The sequence below is a fragment of the Candida tropicalis genome, assembly GCF_000006335.3.
Source record: "Candida tropicalis MYA-3404 genomic scaffold supercont3.5, whole genome shotgun sequence".
NCBI classification, from domain to species: Eukaryota; Fungi; Ascomycota; class Pichiomycetes; order Serinales; family Debaryomycetaceae; genus Candida; species Candida tropicalis.
The window spans coordinates 119275-139710 of NW_003020057.1; the positions used below are offsets into that span (position 1 = coordinate 119275).

The following is a 20436-nucleotide window of genomic DNA, read 5'->3' on the forward strand; positions in this document are numbered from 1 at the left end:
AATACAAGAAACAACTGGAATTTTGACCTTTTAAGTCTAATATACTACTATTGAAACATTATTATGCTGGTTTCAACTAGAATATTTTATAATTGTCTAAAAAACTAAACATCGGAATATGCACTTAATAACATCGGAATCTATACATTTTCCTTCTAACTAAATCAAAAAAGAAAGACATTTGGTGTACACACGAAGAACTTGATAACTTCACATTTCATTTCTCTCCATGCACTACCTTTGTTTATATTAGTGGGGCTCGCAATAGTTTGTGCGAAATTTGTTAAAGTTCTTTTTTTTTTGGCAAACGCAGTTTTCCCCAACCGTACATAGCCAATAATTTAGTAAACATTGCTGGCACCTTTTTGTTTTGAAATATATTACTATAATGTCATTAGAAATAGAATGGATTTAAAATTTAGTTAATGTAGAGTAAAACTGTATCCGCGAATCATTTCTAGTTTTTACACACACATTTCTGTATTCGCTTTGTGCAAGATTATGTAATCTCACGATTTTTCATTTTAGTAGAATTTAGTCAAAACTTTAAACATGAAATCCAGGGATCAAACCGATAACTTAAAATTTCACACAACCCTTAATTCTAAAATTTTTAATTTCTCAATAATATTTAAATTTAGCTACCAAATAATGTGGCGAAACAATAAGACAAAAAATAACATGGGTGTACTTTCTATCTTTTTTCTAGTATAGAACTCTTTTAATATTGATATTACCTTTCTTGTTTAATAGTATCTTCATAATCCGTAAATAGCATCAATTATAAACTGATTCAGATGACAACATTATTATCCAAGACCTCAACTCGTATATCTCTTATTGATATGATAATTTCAAACAAAAAGTACTTTCTTTTTCTTCAAATGCATTTTTAACAAAACTAGCCCAGAAATATGGATTACATTGTTACACTAATCCCCTAGCCCTCCCTTTAAATGGTAATTAGTAAAATAAAAGAACGAGTAAACTAAACAACAATAGCAAGACAACAGAAAAGAAACTCTTCTGGTTCATTGTCTTTTTTTTTCTTCATTTTGCATACAAGAAGTCGTGCATACACCAACCCTAATCTGCCCATCTTGTTGCAATCAATTTGTGTCACTTGTTAGAAAATGGAATGTGTGGAACAAAAAGCAATAGGAGTACACATGAAAGGAAATGAAATACAGCAATCAATGTAAAGTTCATTGAGTAAATTATACATGGTCATATGGTGATAACATTGATTCCAAGTGAAGCGCCTAATATAAAATTGAAATCAAAAGAGGAACATTCAATACGAAGAGACAAACCTCTACTGACCACCCAAAATTAAATCCCGTAAAACACAACAAACGAGAAAAGGGTAAATGTCGGTTTGGTGTTTTCCAGATATATTTAGATTTTTGAAGAATAGCCGAAAACAACCCTTGTGATAAAATTAGAACGATTTATAGTATCATTTAGTAACAAAATTAAGAAGTGGTAAACCTAAAATAAAACCCAAATAAGTCCACCCACATTTATCCTGAAAGTTTATTTTATTTTAATGGATAACTACCCCTTCTCATAATTTATTTCTTTCCCCACAAACAAGTTACTTTGTATAAGACTTTCTTAATCCCATGTTGTCTTTGGATTGGGTTGCGAATAGGTGATTTATACATACACTTCAGTAAACATACAAAAATGAGGGCCAAATTGAAATAGAAGTACTCTAAATTATCACTTATTGATTCCCTTGGGGCCCCTTTCAGAAAGTAATAATAAAAAAATCTAAATATCTGAGTTTTAACCAAATAATTTCTAAATACATTATACGCTATCCATTGATTTAAAAGGATAACTAAAAATGTAGAAACCGGGAAGTATATGCGAAACGTTTGCGATACTTTTCTTTCCATGTTTCTGTATATGTTGGAAATAAGGTTATTTGCATTTAATATTTATAAAATTTTCCTTTTAGGGCCAAACATGCAAATAAAACAATTAGTTATCAATAATGAATCTAAAATAAAAAACTCAGTAATATTTCAAATTTTATGTGTAGTCAACCAAAAAGAAATAAAACATCTTTAAAAGTACAATCTATGAACTAGTGAAAAATTTCCTGCAATTCCTACCCTTTCAAGGAGTATAAAAACATATATAACATACTATTGTTCATAAAATATGCAAAAACAGCTGATAAAGTAACTTGAATATGTATATGAAATTATAGATAGATGCAAAATTAAAGAAAAAAAAATCTAAATAAAGAAACAAGGATAATACATCAATGGGTTTGTACTCTTTTTATTTATTATCTCGTAAGTAGATTATCATAGATATTATTATTATTATTATATTCGAATTAATCAATTTAGTCGCTTCCACTTACAGTTGTTGCATCTGTTATTAGGAGACTAGAGCTAAATTTGTATTTAAATACAAATATTATTGCTAAATCCCTCATGGTTCATTTTGCGATTACCAATCAAACATTAATTAACTATATTTTCAATTGAAGTTTTGATAGGATATGGCTATTTGTGACCCAAAAATTGGTGTGGTTACCGTTAGATAAGGAAAAAACAACAACATAGAAATAATCACATTCTGTGATTGTCGTTAGGAAGTTCAATATTTCGAATGCTATTTTACAATAAATTTCGATTAATGTTCTTTCTAGTATATGATTTTCCTTAATGAGGAAAACACAATATTAATTAAGAATAATTTGAACAAAGAGATGATACTGTTTACAAAAGTTTGGTTTCATACTCTCAGACCACACCAATCCAAAGTAACCATATGATACTTGGTCATAGCACACTTGTTACCTTTTGAGTATAGCATTATATTGCTATACAAAATAAATACCTATGTGTCAATATCAATAATTCTGTATTTGTATGCCTTATAGGCCATCTTTATTATAAATATGGGTGTTGTTTCGTCTCTTCTGGTTACGAATATTACTCATATAGAAGAATGTAATGACAAATAAAAACTGTAAAATATACGAAAACAGTAAATCAAAAATAAACCGTATTTATATTGGATTGGCGTACTGTGCACTGGTACTATTATATTATCATCAATGGAAGACATTTCTAAGTTTCGTATTTATCAACGCCTGATTTTGAAAACTAAATAATTGTTAAATTAGACAAAATAGCCTTTTTGCTGAATCATGGTGATTATTTCAATAAGAAATTACTTTTAGTATATAAAGAACACTATTAGAGAAACAAAAATAATCATGTAATTTGTATTAGTAAATACTGAGTGTTGCAAAAAAAGAAAAAGAAAAAGAAAAAAAAAAAAAAACAATACAGAAAGTACTAATAAAAAGAGACAAAACAGAAATATGAATTACTGTACCTGATGTAGAGAAAAAAAAATAAGAGCATGCAAGTATGTACAGTCGTTGCAGTTTTATTTCGCACTAGTATTAATAATTTCTTTGAACTTGGTACGAACAAAAAGTAGAAACACTGTATATTTTTAAATAAACAATGTTTTATGTTATCTTTCTTTCCTTCTTTTTTTTTTTTTAAATTATTCTTTTGAAATAAACTATTTCTAGAAATTGTATTGATAATAGAGTTTATTATTTTATGAATATCTTAGATTGTACCCCATTAAAGGATCCTTGGTGAAATAAAGCTTAAGACAAAAAGAATTGAATAAGAATATTAAATTACTTTGTAAACAGGTTAGCCTGTTTAATAATATTTTAGAAGTCGTGCATATGTCAAGAAATACGATTTACACTCACATCAACAACAGGAGGGCAAAATTAAACTCAAATGTAATGATTTCAAAACTCTATGACAAATGATTGTTATCCCACTCTCTAGCTACTTTAATTAAATTTACATTTTAATCCCATATAATACACTTCACTTACGATACTCATATGGAACGTACCCTATTCAACAAAGTATTTTCACATCTCAGTGAATTGCATTTTTTTTTTCAGTTGTCGTGCAAACTTACCAATCTCAAGTTATCGAACTGAATTTCAATACAGCTCATTTCGATGTAATTATATAGCTTCCTAAAAAACTTATCTCATTAATTGCTCTCCTAGTTCGTGACGCTGTATTTATTACCAGATTTTGCGTATTATGTACTGGTTGTAATTTAATATCATTAAGGGAACACATTTTTTAATTTCATATTTGTCTAGTCTTGATCTTGAAAAATGGCATACTAAACTGAAAGCTACAGTACAAAATAAGAACAAATCACGTAACTTGTATGAATAAGTATTCTGTATTAACAATGAAATTACAAAAAGTAAGAATAAGAAATAGCAAAACAGAAGTATGAATTAACCGAAATACACATATATATAAGAGTATGCAAATATTTAAATGACCAATTTGTTGGAATTTTTGTAACCAGCAAATTTCAATGCAACGAATAGAAATTATAATGAACCCGACGAAGAAAAATATTAGACCATTGAGAATGGGTAAAAATGTAATTAGAAAATGAAAGATAATAACGAAAACAAGACAAATGTCAAACCAGAAACCCCAATAACTGCACCAGATCCTTCATAGGTGGTGATAACATTGGTATTTGGTTTATTAGAAGTAGTATGTTCACTTAATGTGGTTTGTTGTAAACCAGTTCCAAAACCAGCAGAAGATAAACCTGTTTCAACACCTTGAGATTCTGTAATAGTAACAGATTGCAAAGGAGACCCATGTGATGTGGCGTTTTCAATTCCAGCATTGGTGCTTGAACCAGGTTCTGTATTAACACTTTCAGTAGGTGTTGATGAAATGGTAGAAGCAGCAGATACTGAAAGAGATGCACTTCTTGAAACATTTGTATCAGAAGCCATACTGCCTTCGGTACTGCTGGAGGAAGGGTTATTGGTGTGAACTTCAGTTGCACTAGAAGCTGAAGCAGAAGCAGAAGCAGAAGCAGAAGCAGAAGCAGAAGCAGAAGCAGAAGCAGAAGCAGAAGCAGAAGCAGAAGCAGAAGCAGAAGCAGAAGCAGAAGCAGAAGCAGAAGCAGAAGCAGAAGCAGAAGCAGAAGCAGAAGCAGAAGCAGAAGCAGAAGCAGAAGCTGTGAAAGTATCAACATTAGTTGGACTAGTTACTGTATTCTCTGATAAAACAATAGAAGCAATATTTGAATCAGAACTGGTATCACCTGCAGATTTACTGATAGTAGGGTTTTCAGTAGAAACAATACTAGATCTTGGTCCTGTTGTAAGATCTGTTGAAGTTGAGAACAGGAATGATTCAGTAGTTGTAGATGGAATCATATTTTCTGAAGATGGCGATTCAATACCAGAAGAAAGAAATCCTTGATTAGACTCACTTGATTCAAAGTTTGTATTCTGTGAACTGTAGATAGATTTAGAAACCAAGGATGAAGACAAATCAGAAGAAACAGCAACAACAGTCAGTGAACTCAATAAAGTAAAGGAAGTAGATGAACTAAAACTGGATGACGAAATTAAATTGGTAGTTGACTCACTAGCCCCAGTAGATAAAGAAGAACCTGTTGGTTCAATTGATTGTGATTCTGTTGATGAAACTGTTTCTGTGGAAACACTATATGAAGATGATTGTACCGTTTCGGTAGAAGCAACTGTGGAATCTGTTTCAGATGAAAAACTATATGTCAAAGTGAAAATAACTGAATCCGATTCAGATGAAAATTCCATTTCTATTGATGTAGATACGATAGATGAAATAAATGATGAAGAATCAAAAGTTGCACTTGGGTTTTCGGAATTATCAGATGTAGAAGAAATGACCATAGATTCAAATGAAGATGATAATGAAGAAAATGGTGATGGATACACAATAGTGTCTTCAGAAACAACCGAACTTGAGAAATAATCCAATTCTGAAGATGATGAATAATCAGGGAATGAACTTTGTGAAACAGTTGTGTTGAGCCAATGAGGTTTTGAAGAAGAATCCAGAGAACTTGAATAAACAGCAGAAGGGAAAGACAAAGTAGAAAATGCAGATTCTGTTGACTCGGTAGTTTCCATTGAAGATTCAAAAGAAGACTCACCAATAAATTCACTAGTAGATTGAACCCCAGTTTCACTCGATAACCCAGTAATAGACTCAGTAGATTCGGTTGAAGAATCAATAGTGGACTCAGCAGATTCAAAAGATGATTCAATTGAGGATTCAGATGAGGGTTCAACAGTAGATTCAACAGTAGATTCAACAGTAGTTTCAACAGTAGATTCAACAGTAGATTCAACAGTAGATTCAACAGTAGATTCAACAGTAGATTCAACAGTAGATTCAACAGTAGATTCAACAGCAGACTCGGTGGATTCGACAGTAGATTCAGTGGACTCAGCAGTAGATTCAGTGGACTCAGCAGTAGATTCAGTGGACTCAGAAGTAGATTCAGTAGATTCAACAGTAGACTCAGTAGATTCAATAGTAGACTCAGTAGTGGATTCAATATCAACGATAACAACAGAATCAGTGCCACCTGGTGGGTTGGTATATGTGATGGTAGTTTCAACGGAACCATACTCGGTGGTGGTGACAGTTGGGTTTGGTGGTTCAATGACAACAACAGAATCAGTGCCACCTGGTGGGTTGGTATATGTGATGGTAGTTTCAACGGAACCATACTCGGTAGTAGTGACAGTTGGGTTTGGTGGTTCAACGATAACAACAGAATCAGTGCCACCTGGTGGGTTGGTGTAGGTGATGGTGGTTGGTTCAGAAACAGACCCATACTCGGTGGTGGTGACAGTTGGGTTTGGTGGTTCAACGATAACAACAGAATCAGTGCCACCTGGTGGGTTGGTGTAGGTGATGGTGGTTGGTTCAGAAACAGACCCATACTCGGTGGTGGTGACAGTTGGGTTTGGTGGTTCAATGACAACAACAGAATCAGTGCCACCTGGTGGGTTGGTGTAGGTGATGGTGGTTGGTTCAGAAACAGACCCATACTCGGTGGTGGTGACAGTTGGGTTTGGTGGTTCAATGACAACAACAGAATCAGTGCCACCTGGTGGGTTGGTGTAGGTGATGGTGGTTGGTTCAGAAACAGATCCATACTCGGTAGTAGTGACAGTTGGGTTTGGTGGTTCAATGACAACAACAGAATCAGTGCCACCTGGTGGGTTGGTATATGTGATGGTAGTTTCAACAGATCCATACTCGGTGGTGGTGACAGTTGGGTTTGGTGGTTCAATGACAACAACAGAATCAGTGCCACCTGGTGGGTTGGTGTAGGTGATGGTAGTTTCAACAGAACCATACTCGGTGGTGGTGACAGTTGGGTTTGGTGGTTCAATGACAACAACAGAATCAGTACCACCTGGTGGGTTGGTATATGTGATGGTAGTTTCAACGGAACCATACTCGGTGGTGGTGACAGTTGGGTTTGGTGGTTCAATGACAACAACAGAATCAGTGCCACCTGGTGGGTTGGTATATGTGATGGTAGTTTCAACAGATCCATACTCGGTGGTGGTGACAGTTGGGTTTGGTGGTTCAATGACAACAACAGAATCAGTGCCACCTGGTGGGTTGGTGTAGGTGATGGTAGTTTCAACAGAACCATACTCGGTGGTGGTGACAGTTGGGTTTGGTGGTTCAATGACAACAACAGAATCAGTACCACCTGGTGGGTTGGTATATGTGATGGTAGTTTCAACAGAACCATACTCGGTGGTGGTGACAGTTGGGTTTGGTGGTTCAATGACAACAACAGAATCAGTGCCACCTGGTGGGTTGGTGTAGGTGATGGTGGTTGGTTCAGAAACAGACCCATACTCGGTGGTGGTGACAGTTGGGTTTGGTGGTTCAATGACAACAACAGAATCAGTACCACCTGGTGGGTTGGTATATGTGATGGTAGTTTCAACGGAACCATACTCGGTGGTGGTGACAGTTGGGTTTGGTGGTTCAATGACAACAACAGAATCAGTACCACCTGGTGGGTTGGTATATGTGATGGTAGTTTCAACAGATCCATACTCGGTGGTGGTGACAGTTGGGTTTGGTGGTTCAATGACAACAACAGAATCAGTGCCACCTGGTGGGTTGGTATATGTGATGGTAGTTTCAACAGAACCATACTCGGTGGTGGTGACAGTTGGGTTTGGAGGGTTCAATGACAACAACAGAATCAGTGCCACCTGGTGGGTTGGTATATGTGATGGTAGTTTCAACAGATCCATACTCGGTGGTGGTGACAGTTGGGTTTGGTGGTTCAATGACAACAACAGAATCAGTGCCACCTGGTGGGTTGGTATATGTGATGGTAGTTTCAACAGATCCATACTCGGTGGTGGTGACAGTTGGGTTTGGTGGTTCAATGACAACAACAGAATCAGTACCACCTGGTGGGTTGGTATATGTGATGGTAGTTTCAACAGAACCATACTCGGTGGTGGTGACAGTTGGGTTTGGTGGTTCAATGACAACAACAGAATCAGTACCACCTGGTGGGTTGGTATATGTGATGGTAGTTTCAACGGAACCATACTCGGTGGTGGTGACAGTTGGGTTTGGTGGTTCAATGACAACAACAGAATCAGTACCACCTGGTGGGTTGGTATATGTGATGGTAGTTTCAACAGATCCATACTCGGTGGTGGTGACAGTTGGGTTTGGTGGTTCAATGACAACAACAGAATCAGTACCACCTGGTGGGTTGGTATATGTGATGGTAGTTTCAACAGAACCATACTCGGTGGTGGTGACAGTTGGGTTTGGTGGTTCTATGACAACGACAGCATCAGTACCACCTGCTGGGTTGGTATATGTGATGGTAGTTTCAACGGAACCATACTCGGTGGTGGTGACAGTTGGGTTTGGTGTTTCAGTGACAACAACAGAATCAGTACCACCTGCACGGTTGGTATATGTGATGGTAGTTTCAACGGAACCATACTCAGAGGATGGTGACAGTTGGGTTTGGTGGTTCAATGACAACAACAGAATCAGTGCCACCTGGTGGGTTGGTATATGTGATGGTAGTTTCAACAGATCCATACTCGGTGGTGGTGACAGTTGGGTTTGGTGGTTCAATGACAACAACAGAATCAGTACCACCTGGTGGGTTGGTATATGTGATGGTAGTTTCAACAGATCCATACTCGGTGGTGGTGACAGTTGGGTTTGGTGGTTCAATGACAACAACAGAATCAGTACCACCTGGTGGGTTGGTATATGTGATGGTAGTTTCACAACAGACCCATACTCGGTGGTGGTGACAGTTGGGTTTGGTGGTTCAATGACAACGACAGAATCAGTGCCACCTGCTGGGTTGGTATATGTGATGGTAGTTTCAACAGAACCATACTCGGTGGTGGTGACAGTTGGGTTTGGTGGTTCAATGATAACAACAGAATCAGTACCACCTGGTGGGTTGGTATATGTGATGGTGGTTGGTTCAGAAACAGATCCATACTCAGTAGATAGTGACAGTTGGGATTTGGTGGTTTCAATGACAACAACAGAATCAGTGCCACCTGGTGGGTTGGTATATGTGATGGTAGTTTCAACGGAACCATACTCGGTAGTAGTGACAGTTGGGTTTGGTGGTTCAGCGATAATAACAGAATCAGTGCCACCTGGTGGGTTGGTGTAGGTGATGGTGGTTGGTTCAGAAACAGATCCATACTCGGTAGTAGTGACAGTTGGGTTTGGTGGTTCAATGACAACAACAGACATTCAGTGCCACTCTGGTGGGTTGGTGTATGTGATGGTAGTTGGTTCAGAAACAGATCCATACTCCGGTGGTGGTGACAGTTGGGTTTGGTGGTTCAATGACAACAACAGAATCAGTACCACCTGGTGGGTTGGTATATGTGATGGTAGTTTCAACGGAACCATACTCGGTGGTGGTGACAGTTGGGTTTGGTGGTTCAATGACAACAACAGAATCAGTGCCACCTGGTGGGTTGGTGTAGGTGATGGTGGTTGGTTCAGAAACAGATCCATACTCAGTGGTAGTGACAGTTGGATTTGGAGTTGGTTCTTGAATGATGATGGTATCAACCGAGTCAGTAGAAGCAATGACAGTAGTTGAAGTGGTGAAGGTTCCAGTCCAGGGACTAGTAACAGTAGTAGTAGTATGATACGGTTCATCGACAATAACAGTAGCCGTTCCACCAATAGTACCAGTAATTGTGGTATAAGAAGTAGTAACTCCAATGTAGGAAGTGGTAGTTGTTACTGTTGGAATTGGAACAATCACTTCGATCGTTTTTGTGTGATCAACAGTCGGGTTGAAAGGCAATGTGGTAACAATAGTATTGGACTGAGTACCTGTAATAGTTGTAAGAACAACTACAGCACCATTTGAATCTGTGTCACTATTTGTATAGCCTGACCAAGTGACCGATTTCGAAGCATCTTTTTGGGAAGATCCAGCACATTGATATTTTGCAGTATAATCAATTTTATAATCCGAAGATGGAGCTTGAACCAATGCAGCAATATATGGACGATAGCCGGCTGGAATATTATTGAATGTTATTTGAAAACTTTTGGAAGTACAAGTTTGGGTATAAGAAAAGGAATCCGCTGAAGTTGGGTAGTTCCAGGAATTTAAAAGATTTGTAATGTAAGCTTCAGCACTGGAACAATCAATCAGAAATCTGGAATTAGAAGATGAGAAACCAAGAGTACCAGAAGTGTAACCATTTGGACAATCTGGGAGAATTGCAAGTGCATTAAGCTTGTTCAATGAAGGAACACTTCTTTGAAAGTAAAGGAGACCAGAAGAAGATCCAGTAGCTGCAGCAAAATAGGCTTGGGTACTGATTGATGTATCACCATCTTGGAAAGTAACAGTGTTTGTGCCAGCAGTGAAACAAGTAGAATCAGCAATATCAACAGAAGAACCAGAACCACCAACGTTAAATGCCAAAGGAATTGTGACTGTACCCATAGCTTCATGAACAGAACTTAACGAATCAGTAACAGTACAAGTCAAACTAGAGTAAGTAGTAAACTCTTCACCGGCATGAAGATCACATGTGGCATATGTAATACCATTGGCAGTCAAATCAACAGAAGTGGCAGACGTAGTGAACTTGAAGACACAGGGCATGATCAAAGTGAACGTATCACCTGGGGAAGTTGTTGTGCCATCTAACGACCAATCAAGCACGGCATTCCATGTTGGATATTGAGGACCTTGATAAGCATAATTACCAGCTTTATCCCAAGTTAAGGATTCAAATCCTATGAACACACCGGAAATTTCTTTAGCAACTGAAGTAGCAATCAATGCACAGCATAAGAGAGTTGTTTGTAGTAGAAACATGTTTGAAGAATCAATGAATTATAGAAAAATAATGTTGAATTCCAGAAAATTTAGGTTTGTCTATTTAAAATCTAAGAAAAGAAAAGTTGGTAAAACCAATCCTATTTATAGAATGAGTTTTCAAACTTTTTCAAGATGGGATAATTTAAGCAAAGGAGAGTAGAATTGAACAAAATAATACGTAATGTGGATATTTGAACTTGTACATTAACGGATGACATTGGATTATGAGTTCATGGATTTCACAGATTGCAAACATGAAATTCCTTAGAACACATTAAAAAGAGTTGACTAAGAGGGCGGTTGTTTTAAGTAATTTTGCAGCAATAACACAAATAATTTTCTAACTTTATAATTTTTTTTTTCTTTTTGTCAGACTTCGTTAATAAAAGAAGCTGATTGTTCTAGAAGTTTCAGATAAAGTCTTTGAACCAAGCTTACATTGATATTGATTGAATATTAGTGAGACATTATCAATCTTGATGAGCCATGTGAAACATTAAAGATCGACATTGCCTGTAAAAGCGCATGTAGTGGACTGCCAAAAAATCTCATCAACAACTCGAATAAGAGAGAAAATAGAAAAAGAGCAATTAAGAAAGCAATGTAAAGACAATAGGCAAAAGAAAGAAACAACAACAAAAAAAAAAATAATGAAAGGGAAAAGATTTACGTTTGTGTCTTATCTGTAAGTGCACAATGCATCAATAGGGAAATAAGAATAATAGGCCACTACGCAATTTTTTATAAATTTCAACGTGTAAACTCGGTTAATGTAAAAAGTATGATTTCTTAACATGGTTTCTATTTAATTTTTGGTTTGTGTTTCAAACTAAATAATCAAAAAGAAACCAATAATGGGTTTATTGACGGGATGAATGATTCTTTTAGGCCACTTCCATTACAGGGTCTTAGACAATGCCTACCCTCCCTTGCAAGTTTGTCGTGATTCTCAAAAATTAAAATCAGGGTAATAAGGTAAATAATGAATCTTATTCTTGTAATACTTCGTTCCCATCATACAACATTTCTACAATGTATATACTGTAAAAATATCTGTCATTTTCAATTTTTAATTACAAAAATCAAAATTGCCTATAAAATTCGACTATAATTTCATTTTGGGAAATTTACTCTAAAGGCAAATTTAAATCAAATATTTGTCCTTTCATTTTAAATTGCGGCACTTTCTGTGAACGGGACTCATTTCCGGGGAAGTTCAAGTATTTGATTTCTTGGTTTTAGTTTATTTTCAACCTATAGAAATCATAACCTTTAAAAAAATAAGATCACAATTACATCAATATTTACATTTAGTTAGGGTCAACCATGTAAATGATATCTTTTGTGTTGTATAAAAAAACATCATGACTTATTTTTCTTTTTCACCTACAATTAACATAGAAAATGAATGGAAACAACACATACAGTAAAGATAGGAAAATAATTCGTAACGTAAAGTTGATGATGTAATTTCCCAAAACGCTTCGTTTGCTCGATTAAGCCTCAAAATTCGAAACATCCAACTTTATGCATGCATAACCATAAACTCTAATTTCAATATAATCAGGGTTCCGTTTTTTGAATCCCAGCAACGAGTTTTGAGTATTTGATTCAAAGGAAGGTGTAGATAGGTACATACCTAATATTCATACACAACCGACAAGTTCGTCAATGTACTTTAGTATCAACACAACAATTTCTACCAGGTAGTGTCACGCATTCAATTTAGTAAAAAGGTCTTTTTTTTTCTTGAACAATAGCCAATACTGTTAGTGTAAGTATAGAAGTAAGAGAAAATAATATACTTCGGAAGAAGGCGAAGAAGATGATGATGTGAAAAAATTTTATATTCAAAAGAGATGAGCAAATTTAAAATAATGCAAAAATTGCTAAACATCATATGTTTCTATTGTTATTCTATAAATACACAATAGGGCAAGGGAAATACAGATGATGGACTTTTATTTTTTCCGAAATGAAATTTTGTAATCATATTTCCGTTTCCGCATACCTTTTTTGCTTAATTGGGAAATTATCCGCGCAATTACTACAGATTTGTTCCGCTTTCAAAAGCAATAGAAGAAGCAAAAATTAGAACAGCAAGTTGTGCGCCAACCAATAATGCAAACTTGCAGATACTTGACTAATCAATTATAATAAACTTAAACATCAAGAAATTTTTCAGGTTTGAAAGTCTACAGAACTGTACAATTAATGGATACGACAGAAAACAAGAATTGTGTTTGAGGTCACCAGCTTTCCCAATTTTGTTGACCATGCTAAATAAGTTACATAGCAAAATTAAACGTTTGTTCTTACCATTGACTTAAAAAGTATGGATACAAATTTAAACACGGATCCTAACTTAATACTGGATATCATACAACATATTAATTCTCATTAATTTTGATGTGTCACTAATATGAAAAAATGAAATGTAATAATACTAAAAAAATTGTACAATAGGGCTGAGGTTCTTAAACAATGTGTATTGAAGTCAACAAATAATAGCAATCGCAAAAATACCAGAAAAAGTACCAAGTACTTTACGAACCCAGTCTGGATTGGAAAAAACCATAAGCTCGTATCCATGGTTATTTATATTCTTTTTGAATAATTCTAGTTTTTTTTTTCAATCTTTGGACCCTTGATATATGATATTATCTACTGAAGTAATTCTTCTAATCGTACTAATATGTAAAATTGATTATTTAAAGGTTAGAAAACCATAAAGATTTTGAATATTGCTTTCAACTGTAAGAGGTTCTAATATATCTTATTTCCAAAAATTTACATATTGTACATATTTGTGTTGGGAATATTATGGAGGTTAAAAATAGAATTTTATTAACATAGTAATCAATTGCGTTGCGATTTCCATAAATTTTGAAGTATACTTTGCATTGAGATTTGTGAAATTTTTCAATTATAAACCCTTGAATATCGGATATCAAGTCGTGTCAAGTGAATCCTCGTAGAAGAAGTTTCCATCAAATGTACAGCTAATTTAGTTTTAAAAGAATTCACTTTTTTTCTTGTAACGTAGAATTTTTCAATGATTGAAAAGAACAAGGGAATCAGAATTCGTCGTAAGTAACTTGAATTGATGCGTTGAAAATGTGTATCAACACATGCATTGGGGGGGGGGGGGGAGGAAGTTTCCAAATGAAATTCCCAGATGTAAACAAACGATTTTTTTCTGGTGTGCGTAGAAATTCTATTGGCTGTTAAGAATAAACAAATGATTTTTACAATCGAAATCATTATTCACCAAATCCCGTTTCAACTACTCCGAATGCTTTAAAAAATTGTTCAGTTAATTATACTTGAAATAATAAGTAGAGTTTTGTAAAATTATTCTATATTATATCTACGATCCTAAATTATATGCTGCCACTATTAATCAACAGTTTTTGCTATATTTGGCTCAAAAATAAGAACTCAACATTAATCTAACCAGCTTGCATAAAACTAATTGGTATTTACACGTTAAATATGATAAAGTAGGTTCTTAAAAATAGTTAATTTATGCACGACTTTTATTTACTGAAAATTGATCGTGCGAACTTTCAAAAAAAAAACGTTTGTTTAGTGCTGGGAATTTCATTTGGAAACTTTTGTCCTCCCCAACCTCCACCACTGTAGAATAAGTAGTAAGGAATATGTTGTCTCTGGAGTATATGCTGTAATCACGGAAATGTAACATTCGAGTCAGTTAGCTAGTATTCTCCGCGATCATGGGTGGGAGTGTGAAATGGGGATACACATAAAACAAGCGAAACCAATTAGTCGTGTACAATATCAAAGATTTTGTTGATTTTGCCTAAACAAAAATTTTACAATCTCTTTACCAGGAAGTCAAAAACAAATACAAGAATCTGGAAAGGAAAAGAAATACAATTTGGTGAATGAGCACCATAAATTTAACATATTGTGAACAACCTCTTTCTTGTTCGAATATTTATTGTAAGATCTGGTAAACTAATTCAGTATTCAACCGATTGTGATATAACAAATTGCTGTAGTCTATGGACATTTTGTTAGCGAAACGTTTTATATTTATGATGATATTTGATGTTAGATTACTAACCAGTGTCGTAGTATTTTTATTGTTTTGTTGGACCAAGTACAATATTTGCTGGAGTTTTGCAACCAAAAAACATACAAAAAAAAAAAAAAAAGAAGAGAATGTAAAAAAACAAGAAATATCCCTTTTCTAGTACATACCACATCAAATTACTGAAACAACATGAAATTGTGGGAAATAAACGTCTATGCCACATTTTTAATTATTTACATGCCCCAGCTTGCTTGCAAATTAATACCCCTTCGGTTGTTCATAGAATCCAATAATGGAACGTTGGATGGTATGGGATTGTATTCTTTACATGAAGGTGAAGGCTACAATTTCTTCTTTTTGGGACAACCACAGGAAGCACAAGAATTTGTTTATGACACCAGAATGTATCATATTTACTTTTATTATCAATATTTTGTCAAGTACAAATTAACGATCTGTAACAGCTTCTTGCAATTGTCCTATGTCCATTACCCATTCAAGGTTAAGATCAAGAAAAATGGAGAGTTGCAGTTCACAGGATATAAAAATCTATATGCGGTTAAAAATGTCAATGATCCACATTCTTATTCTACTCAAAAGTATGCCGTATATTACTACAAAAATAAGAAGTTGGTTCCCCCAGACGCGATTGAAGTTAAAATTACCGCAGGGCCAATAGTTAATGAAAGTCGTGTGACTGTTCCAAAAATTCATTAAAACAGAATTCTATTTTTCTTCCTCTTCCTGAACTGCGGCGTAATATTTCCTATTTTAGATATCGGGCAACTTTTCTTACTCATCCCTAATTTTCTGGCTTTATTTTCTTCATGTAAGTAATTAGCAAATCTCCACAAAATAAATAGCTAAGAGAAATACCATCAGAGTTCTTTTTTTTTTATTATTATTATTATACTTTGATATACAAAATATTGTTGATTAAGAATTAGCTATAATTACTATTCCTAAATGAAGCTTCTACTACTTTTATTCCCTTTATGTGTACTTGCTACAATATCAACGATACAACTAGTGGTTCGGTCTGACAACCAAGAAATTGATGGTAAGCCATTAACAATCAAATTTGAAGAATTTTACAGGTACTATTTATTTGTTGGCGATGAGCCAGCATTCCTCCAATACGATGACGTAAACAAGGTGATTTTTTATGATAACAAGGTGAGATACTATTTGTCTCTTCATAATAATATTCTCCAGTTGTCTCCTGATACACCATTAACAATTGATCGGAAAGAAGATGGTCATATTTTAGAAGCTTATGGGGTAAAGAATATTGATGATCCTCAAGATTATTCGTACACCAGTTATGCTATTTGGTACGGAGCTGATCCCCCAGTTGATGCTTTGCCATTGTCTATATACGAGATTCACTGAATTTGCGATACTGCTAATAATTATATTCACTATATTTCAATTTGCCATCATTTGATGAAAACTTTAAAAAGTTTCCCATTTCCTCCAGAATTATGTCCCCCCATTCTTGATTTCTACAATCTTATTATCCATTTTTTTTTTCTTTTTCAACGATGAGAGGGGGTCTTCTATATATGTCACGTTCTATTTCCGATTCTATAAATAAACATGTGGAGAAATAGCAAATTCAGTTCATGAAAATATAAAGGAGCTGATCCACGCTGTTACATATCCCATTAGCTAAACTTTTTCATCTTCATTTATACCAAACTTTTACAATGTTAATACTCAATATTGTTCCCTTTTTATTGTTGCTAACAATCACACAGGCTAATGTCAATTTGTATGTCCTTGCTGATAACTTTCTCAATGGTTCTGCGGTAGTGGTAGGTAATTATGATAATGTGTTAGACAATTCGACCTTGTCTATTGGCACAGACCCTACTTACTTATATTATGATTCACGTTATATCACCTATTATCCTGGTGGTTCCCCCAGTATTTGGTGGGTATTGGTATTCAATGATGATCGCAAATTGGAGTTGGCTTTTCGAGGACAAGACCGTGAAAACATGCCTGGTGCAATAAATGTCACGATTGGCGATAATGGCTGTGTCGCTTTCAATGGCTCCAACTCTTTATTTTACTATGGTAATTCGTTCTACTCTTATCCCAATGGTGGTGCACCATATTCTGCAATCCCGGTGAATTTGTATGCCAAGCATATGCTGTAATTGACTCTATTCATCAAACTTATTTACTTTCATTTTGCTCTACATCGTATAGTTTTTGTTTCTCTCTCGTTTTATTTTGTCACAATAAGATGTCTTAACTTGGTTATCTATACTCTATTTTAACATTCTCTTCAATGAAAGCTAGATGTCCTTCCAAGACTATTCCTAAACTTCCAAATTTCGAGTCCAAATTTCGGATTTTCCTTCACGCGATTTTTTTTTTTTTCAGTTTCCGATGATTACCTTTTTATTTTGCGGGTGAGAGAACAAAGCAAAAAAATATTTCGTCGTTCCCCCGGGATCTCTACCAATTTGGCTATTAATGCGGCTCAACACCCAATTGACCTATTAAATTTAAGCATTTTGTAATCCATCTAGTGCTGGAAAAAAAAAAACACCAATCAGCTGGGGACAATTAAACTACACCAACTATACATAGTTCATTACCCATTGACCACCATACTGGATCACTCAAAGTATTGAAGAATACTAATAGGATGTTTGTAGATCAACTAAATATATTATACTTTTTTTTTGGTGTCAGTCAGCCCATGTATTCCTTGAGTTGGATTTGAACAAAAAAAAAAAAAATCTTAGTCGAATGAAATCACCTTTACACACACACACTCTCTCCAGGAAACAAGGAAAAAAAAAAATTCTCTCCCTAGTACTTAACCTTCTTCTTTTTCCCCAAAAATTTCATTCAATTCACCAACAGTATTCCTTTAGGATTGGAATCGAAAGAAGGATAACTAGCTAGACATATTTATTTGTTTGATAAGAGAGTATAAAGCACAAATCACGAACATAAATACCCTTCCACAAACAAAGAGAAATTGCAAACACTAGGCCCAAACCATTGATTTTTTTTTTATTTATTTATTTTATTGTACTTTATTTATTGAAAGTTTTCTATTTATTTGAAAATTGTTCCAGAGTAGGTCATTCCAATTACTAAAATGTTGTCATCTTTTCGTAACCAAATAAGAAGTTCCGCTTCAAAAAGATTTTTGTCTTCTTCTAGTGTTAGATCTCAAGTTATTGGTTCTAACGTTAAAGGTCAAGACTTTAACGCTGCCAAATACATGAGCCAAAAGTACCATGTTATCGATCATGAATATGATTGTGTTGTTTTGGGTGCTGGTGGTGCAGGTTTAAGAGCTGCATTCGGTTTAGTTTCTGAAGGTTTTAAAACTGCTTGTATTTCCAAATTATTCCCAACCAGATCTCATACTGTTGCTGCTCAAGGTGGTATTAATGCTGCTTTAGGTAACATGCATCCAGATGACTGGCATTGGCATTTCTACGATACCGTTAAAGGTTCAGATTGGTTGGGTGATCAAGATGCCATTCACTATATGACCAAAGAAGCCCCTGCTTCTATTTACGAATTGGAACATTATGGTGTTCCATTTTCCAGAAATGAAGAAGGTAGAATTTATCAAAGAGCTTTTGGTGGTCAATCCAAAGAATTTGGTAAAGGTGGTCAAGCTTACAGAACTTGTGCTGTTGCCGATAGAACTGGTCACGCCTTGTTGCACTCCTTGTACGGTCAATCTTTGAGACACGATTGTCATTTCTTCATTGAATTTTTTGGTTTAGATTTGATGATGAAAGATGGTACTTGTATTGGTGTTATTGCTTACAACCAAGAAGATGGTACTTTGCATAGATTCTTTGCCAACAGAACCGTTATTGCCACTGGTGGTTATGGTAGAGCTTACTTCTCATGTACTTCTGCTCACACCTGTACTGGTGATGGTTACGCTATGGTTTCCAGAGCTGGATTGCCATTAGAAGATTTGGAATTCGTCCAATTCCACCCATCTGGTATCTATGGTTCAGGTTGTCTTATCACTGAAGGTGCTAGAGGTGAAGGTGGTTTCTTGATCAACTCTGAAGGTGAAAGATTCATGGAAAGATATGCCCCATCTGCCAAGGATTTGGCCTCTAGAGATGTTGTTTCTAGAGCCATTACTATGGAAATCAACGAAGGCAGAGGTGTTGGTCCAGAAAAAGATCACATGTACTTGCAATTGAGTCATATTCCTGCTGCTGTCTTGAAGGAAAGATTGCCAGGTATTTCTGAAACTGCCCACATTTTCGCTGGTGTTGATGTCACCAAAGAACCAATCCCAATTTTACCAACTGTTCATTACAATATGGGTGGTATCCCAACTAACTGGCAAGGTGAAGTTTTGAAGAAGGGTCCAGATGGTAAAGACGAAGTTGTTCCAGGTTTGTTGGCTTGTGGTGAATCTGCATGTGCTTCAGTTCATGGTGCTAACAGATTGGGTGCCAACTCTTTGTTAGATTTGGTTGTTTTCGGTAGAGCTGTCGCTCACACTGTTAAAGGTAACTTGAAGCCAGGTACTCCAATTCCAGACCATCCAAAGGATATTGGTTACGAATCTATTGCTAACTTGGATAAATTGAGAAATGCTAGCGGTTCTAGACCAACTGCTGATATCAGATTGGACATGCAAAAGACTATGCAAAAGGGTTGTGCTGTTTTCAGAACTCAAGACACTTTGGATCAATGTGTGGAACATATTGCTGAAATTGACAAGAGCTTTGAAGATGTTAAAACTACTGACCGTTCTATGATCTGGAACTCTGATTTGGTTGAAACTTTGGAATTGCAAAACTTGTTGACTTGTGCTACTCAAACTGCTGTTTCTGCCGCTGCTAGAAAAGAATCTAGAGGTGCTCATTCCCGTGACGATTTCCCAGACAGAGATGATGTCAACTGGAGAAAACACACTTTTGTCTTACCAAGACAAATTTGGTGCTCCAGTTAAATTGGATTACAGAGATGTTGTTAAGACCACATTGGATGAAAATGACTGTAAACCAGTTCCTCCAGCTAAGAGAGTCTATTAGTCAATTTATACTTTATTTATCGTATATGTACGTGTACATAGTACAACT

At 35.4% G+C, this 20436-nt stretch overlaps 9 protein-coding genes across 9 annotated transcripts; 5 read left to right on the top strand and 4 right to left on the bottom strand. All coding sequences in view use genetic code 12, as the record gives it.

Annotated features, from left to right (window-relative positions):
* Positions 1–4477: 4477 nt before the first annotated feature.
* CTRG_03787 (uncharacterized protein) lies at positions 4478–8689 on the bottom strand (the record flags this gene model as incomplete). Its single annotated transcript, XM_002549445.1, has 1 exon — positions 4478–8689. One exon carries the CDS (start codon positions 8687–8689, stop codon positions 4478–4480), a length of 4212 nt encoding a protein of 1403 aa, XP_002549491.1.
* CTRG_03788 (uncharacterized protein) lies at positions 8064–9677 on the bottom strand (the record flags this gene model as incomplete). Its single annotated transcript, XM_002549446.1, has 1 exon — positions 8064–9677. One exon carries the CDS (start codon positions 9675–9677, stop codon positions 8064–8066), a length of 1614 nt encoding a protein of 537 aa, XP_002549492.1.
* CTRG_03789 (uncharacterized protein) lies at positions 8113–9594 on the top strand (the record flags this gene model as incomplete). The annotated part of the gene is made up of 1 exon (XM_002549444.1): positions 8113–9594. The coding sequence occupies one exon, from the start codon at positions 8113–8115 to the stop codon at positions 9592–9594; it is 1482 nt and encodes a 493-aa protein (XP_002549490.1).
* CTRG_03790 (uncharacterized protein) lies at positions 9678–10094 on the bottom strand (the record flags this gene model as incomplete). The annotated part of the gene is made up of 1 exon (XM_002549447.1): positions 9678–10094. The coding sequence occupies one exon, from the start codon at positions 10092–10094 to the stop codon at positions 9678–9680; it is 417 nt and encodes a 138-aa protein (XP_002549493.1).
* CTRG_03791 (uncharacterized protein) lies at positions 9721–11277 on the bottom strand (the record flags this gene model as incomplete). The annotated part of the gene is made up of 1 exon (XM_002549448.1): positions 9721–11277. One exon carries the CDS (start codon positions 11275–11277, stop codon positions 9721–9723), a length of 1557 nt encoding a protein of 518 aa, XP_002549494.1.
* A 4252-nt stretch (positions 11278–15529) lies between these two features.
* CTRG_03792 (uncharacterized protein) lies at positions 15530–16057 on the top strand (the record flags this gene model as incomplete). The annotated part of the gene is made up of 1 exon (XM_002549449.1): positions 15530–16057. One exon carries the CDS (start codon positions 15530–15532, stop codon positions 16055–16057), a length of 528 nt encoding a protein of 175 aa, XP_002549495.1.
* Positions 16058–16306: 249 nt separating this feature from the next.
* Positions 16307–16732, top strand: CTRG_03793 (uncharacterized protein; the record flags this gene model as incomplete). Its single annotated transcript, XM_002549450.1, has 1 exon — positions 16307–16732. One exon carries the CDS (start codon positions 16307–16309, stop codon positions 16730–16732), a length of 426 nt encoding a protein of 141 aa, XP_002549496.1.
* Positions 16733–17049: 317 nt separating this feature from the next.
* Positions 17050–17505, top strand: CTRG_03794 (uncharacterized protein; the record flags this gene model as incomplete). Its single annotated transcript, XM_002549451.1, has 1 exon — positions 17050–17505. One exon carries the CDS (start codon positions 17050–17052, stop codon positions 17503–17505), a length of 456 nt encoding a protein of 151 aa, XP_002549497.1.
* A 959-nt stretch (positions 17506–18464) lies between these two features.
* On the top strand, positions 18465–20306 carry SDH12 (Sdh12p; the record flags this gene model as incomplete). The annotated part of the gene is made up of 1 exon (XM_002549452.1): positions 18465–20306. One exon carries the CDS (start codon positions 18465–18467, stop codon positions 20304–20306), a length of 1842 nt encoding a protein of 613 aa, XP_002549498.1.
* Positions 20307–20436: the final 130 nt, after the last annotated feature.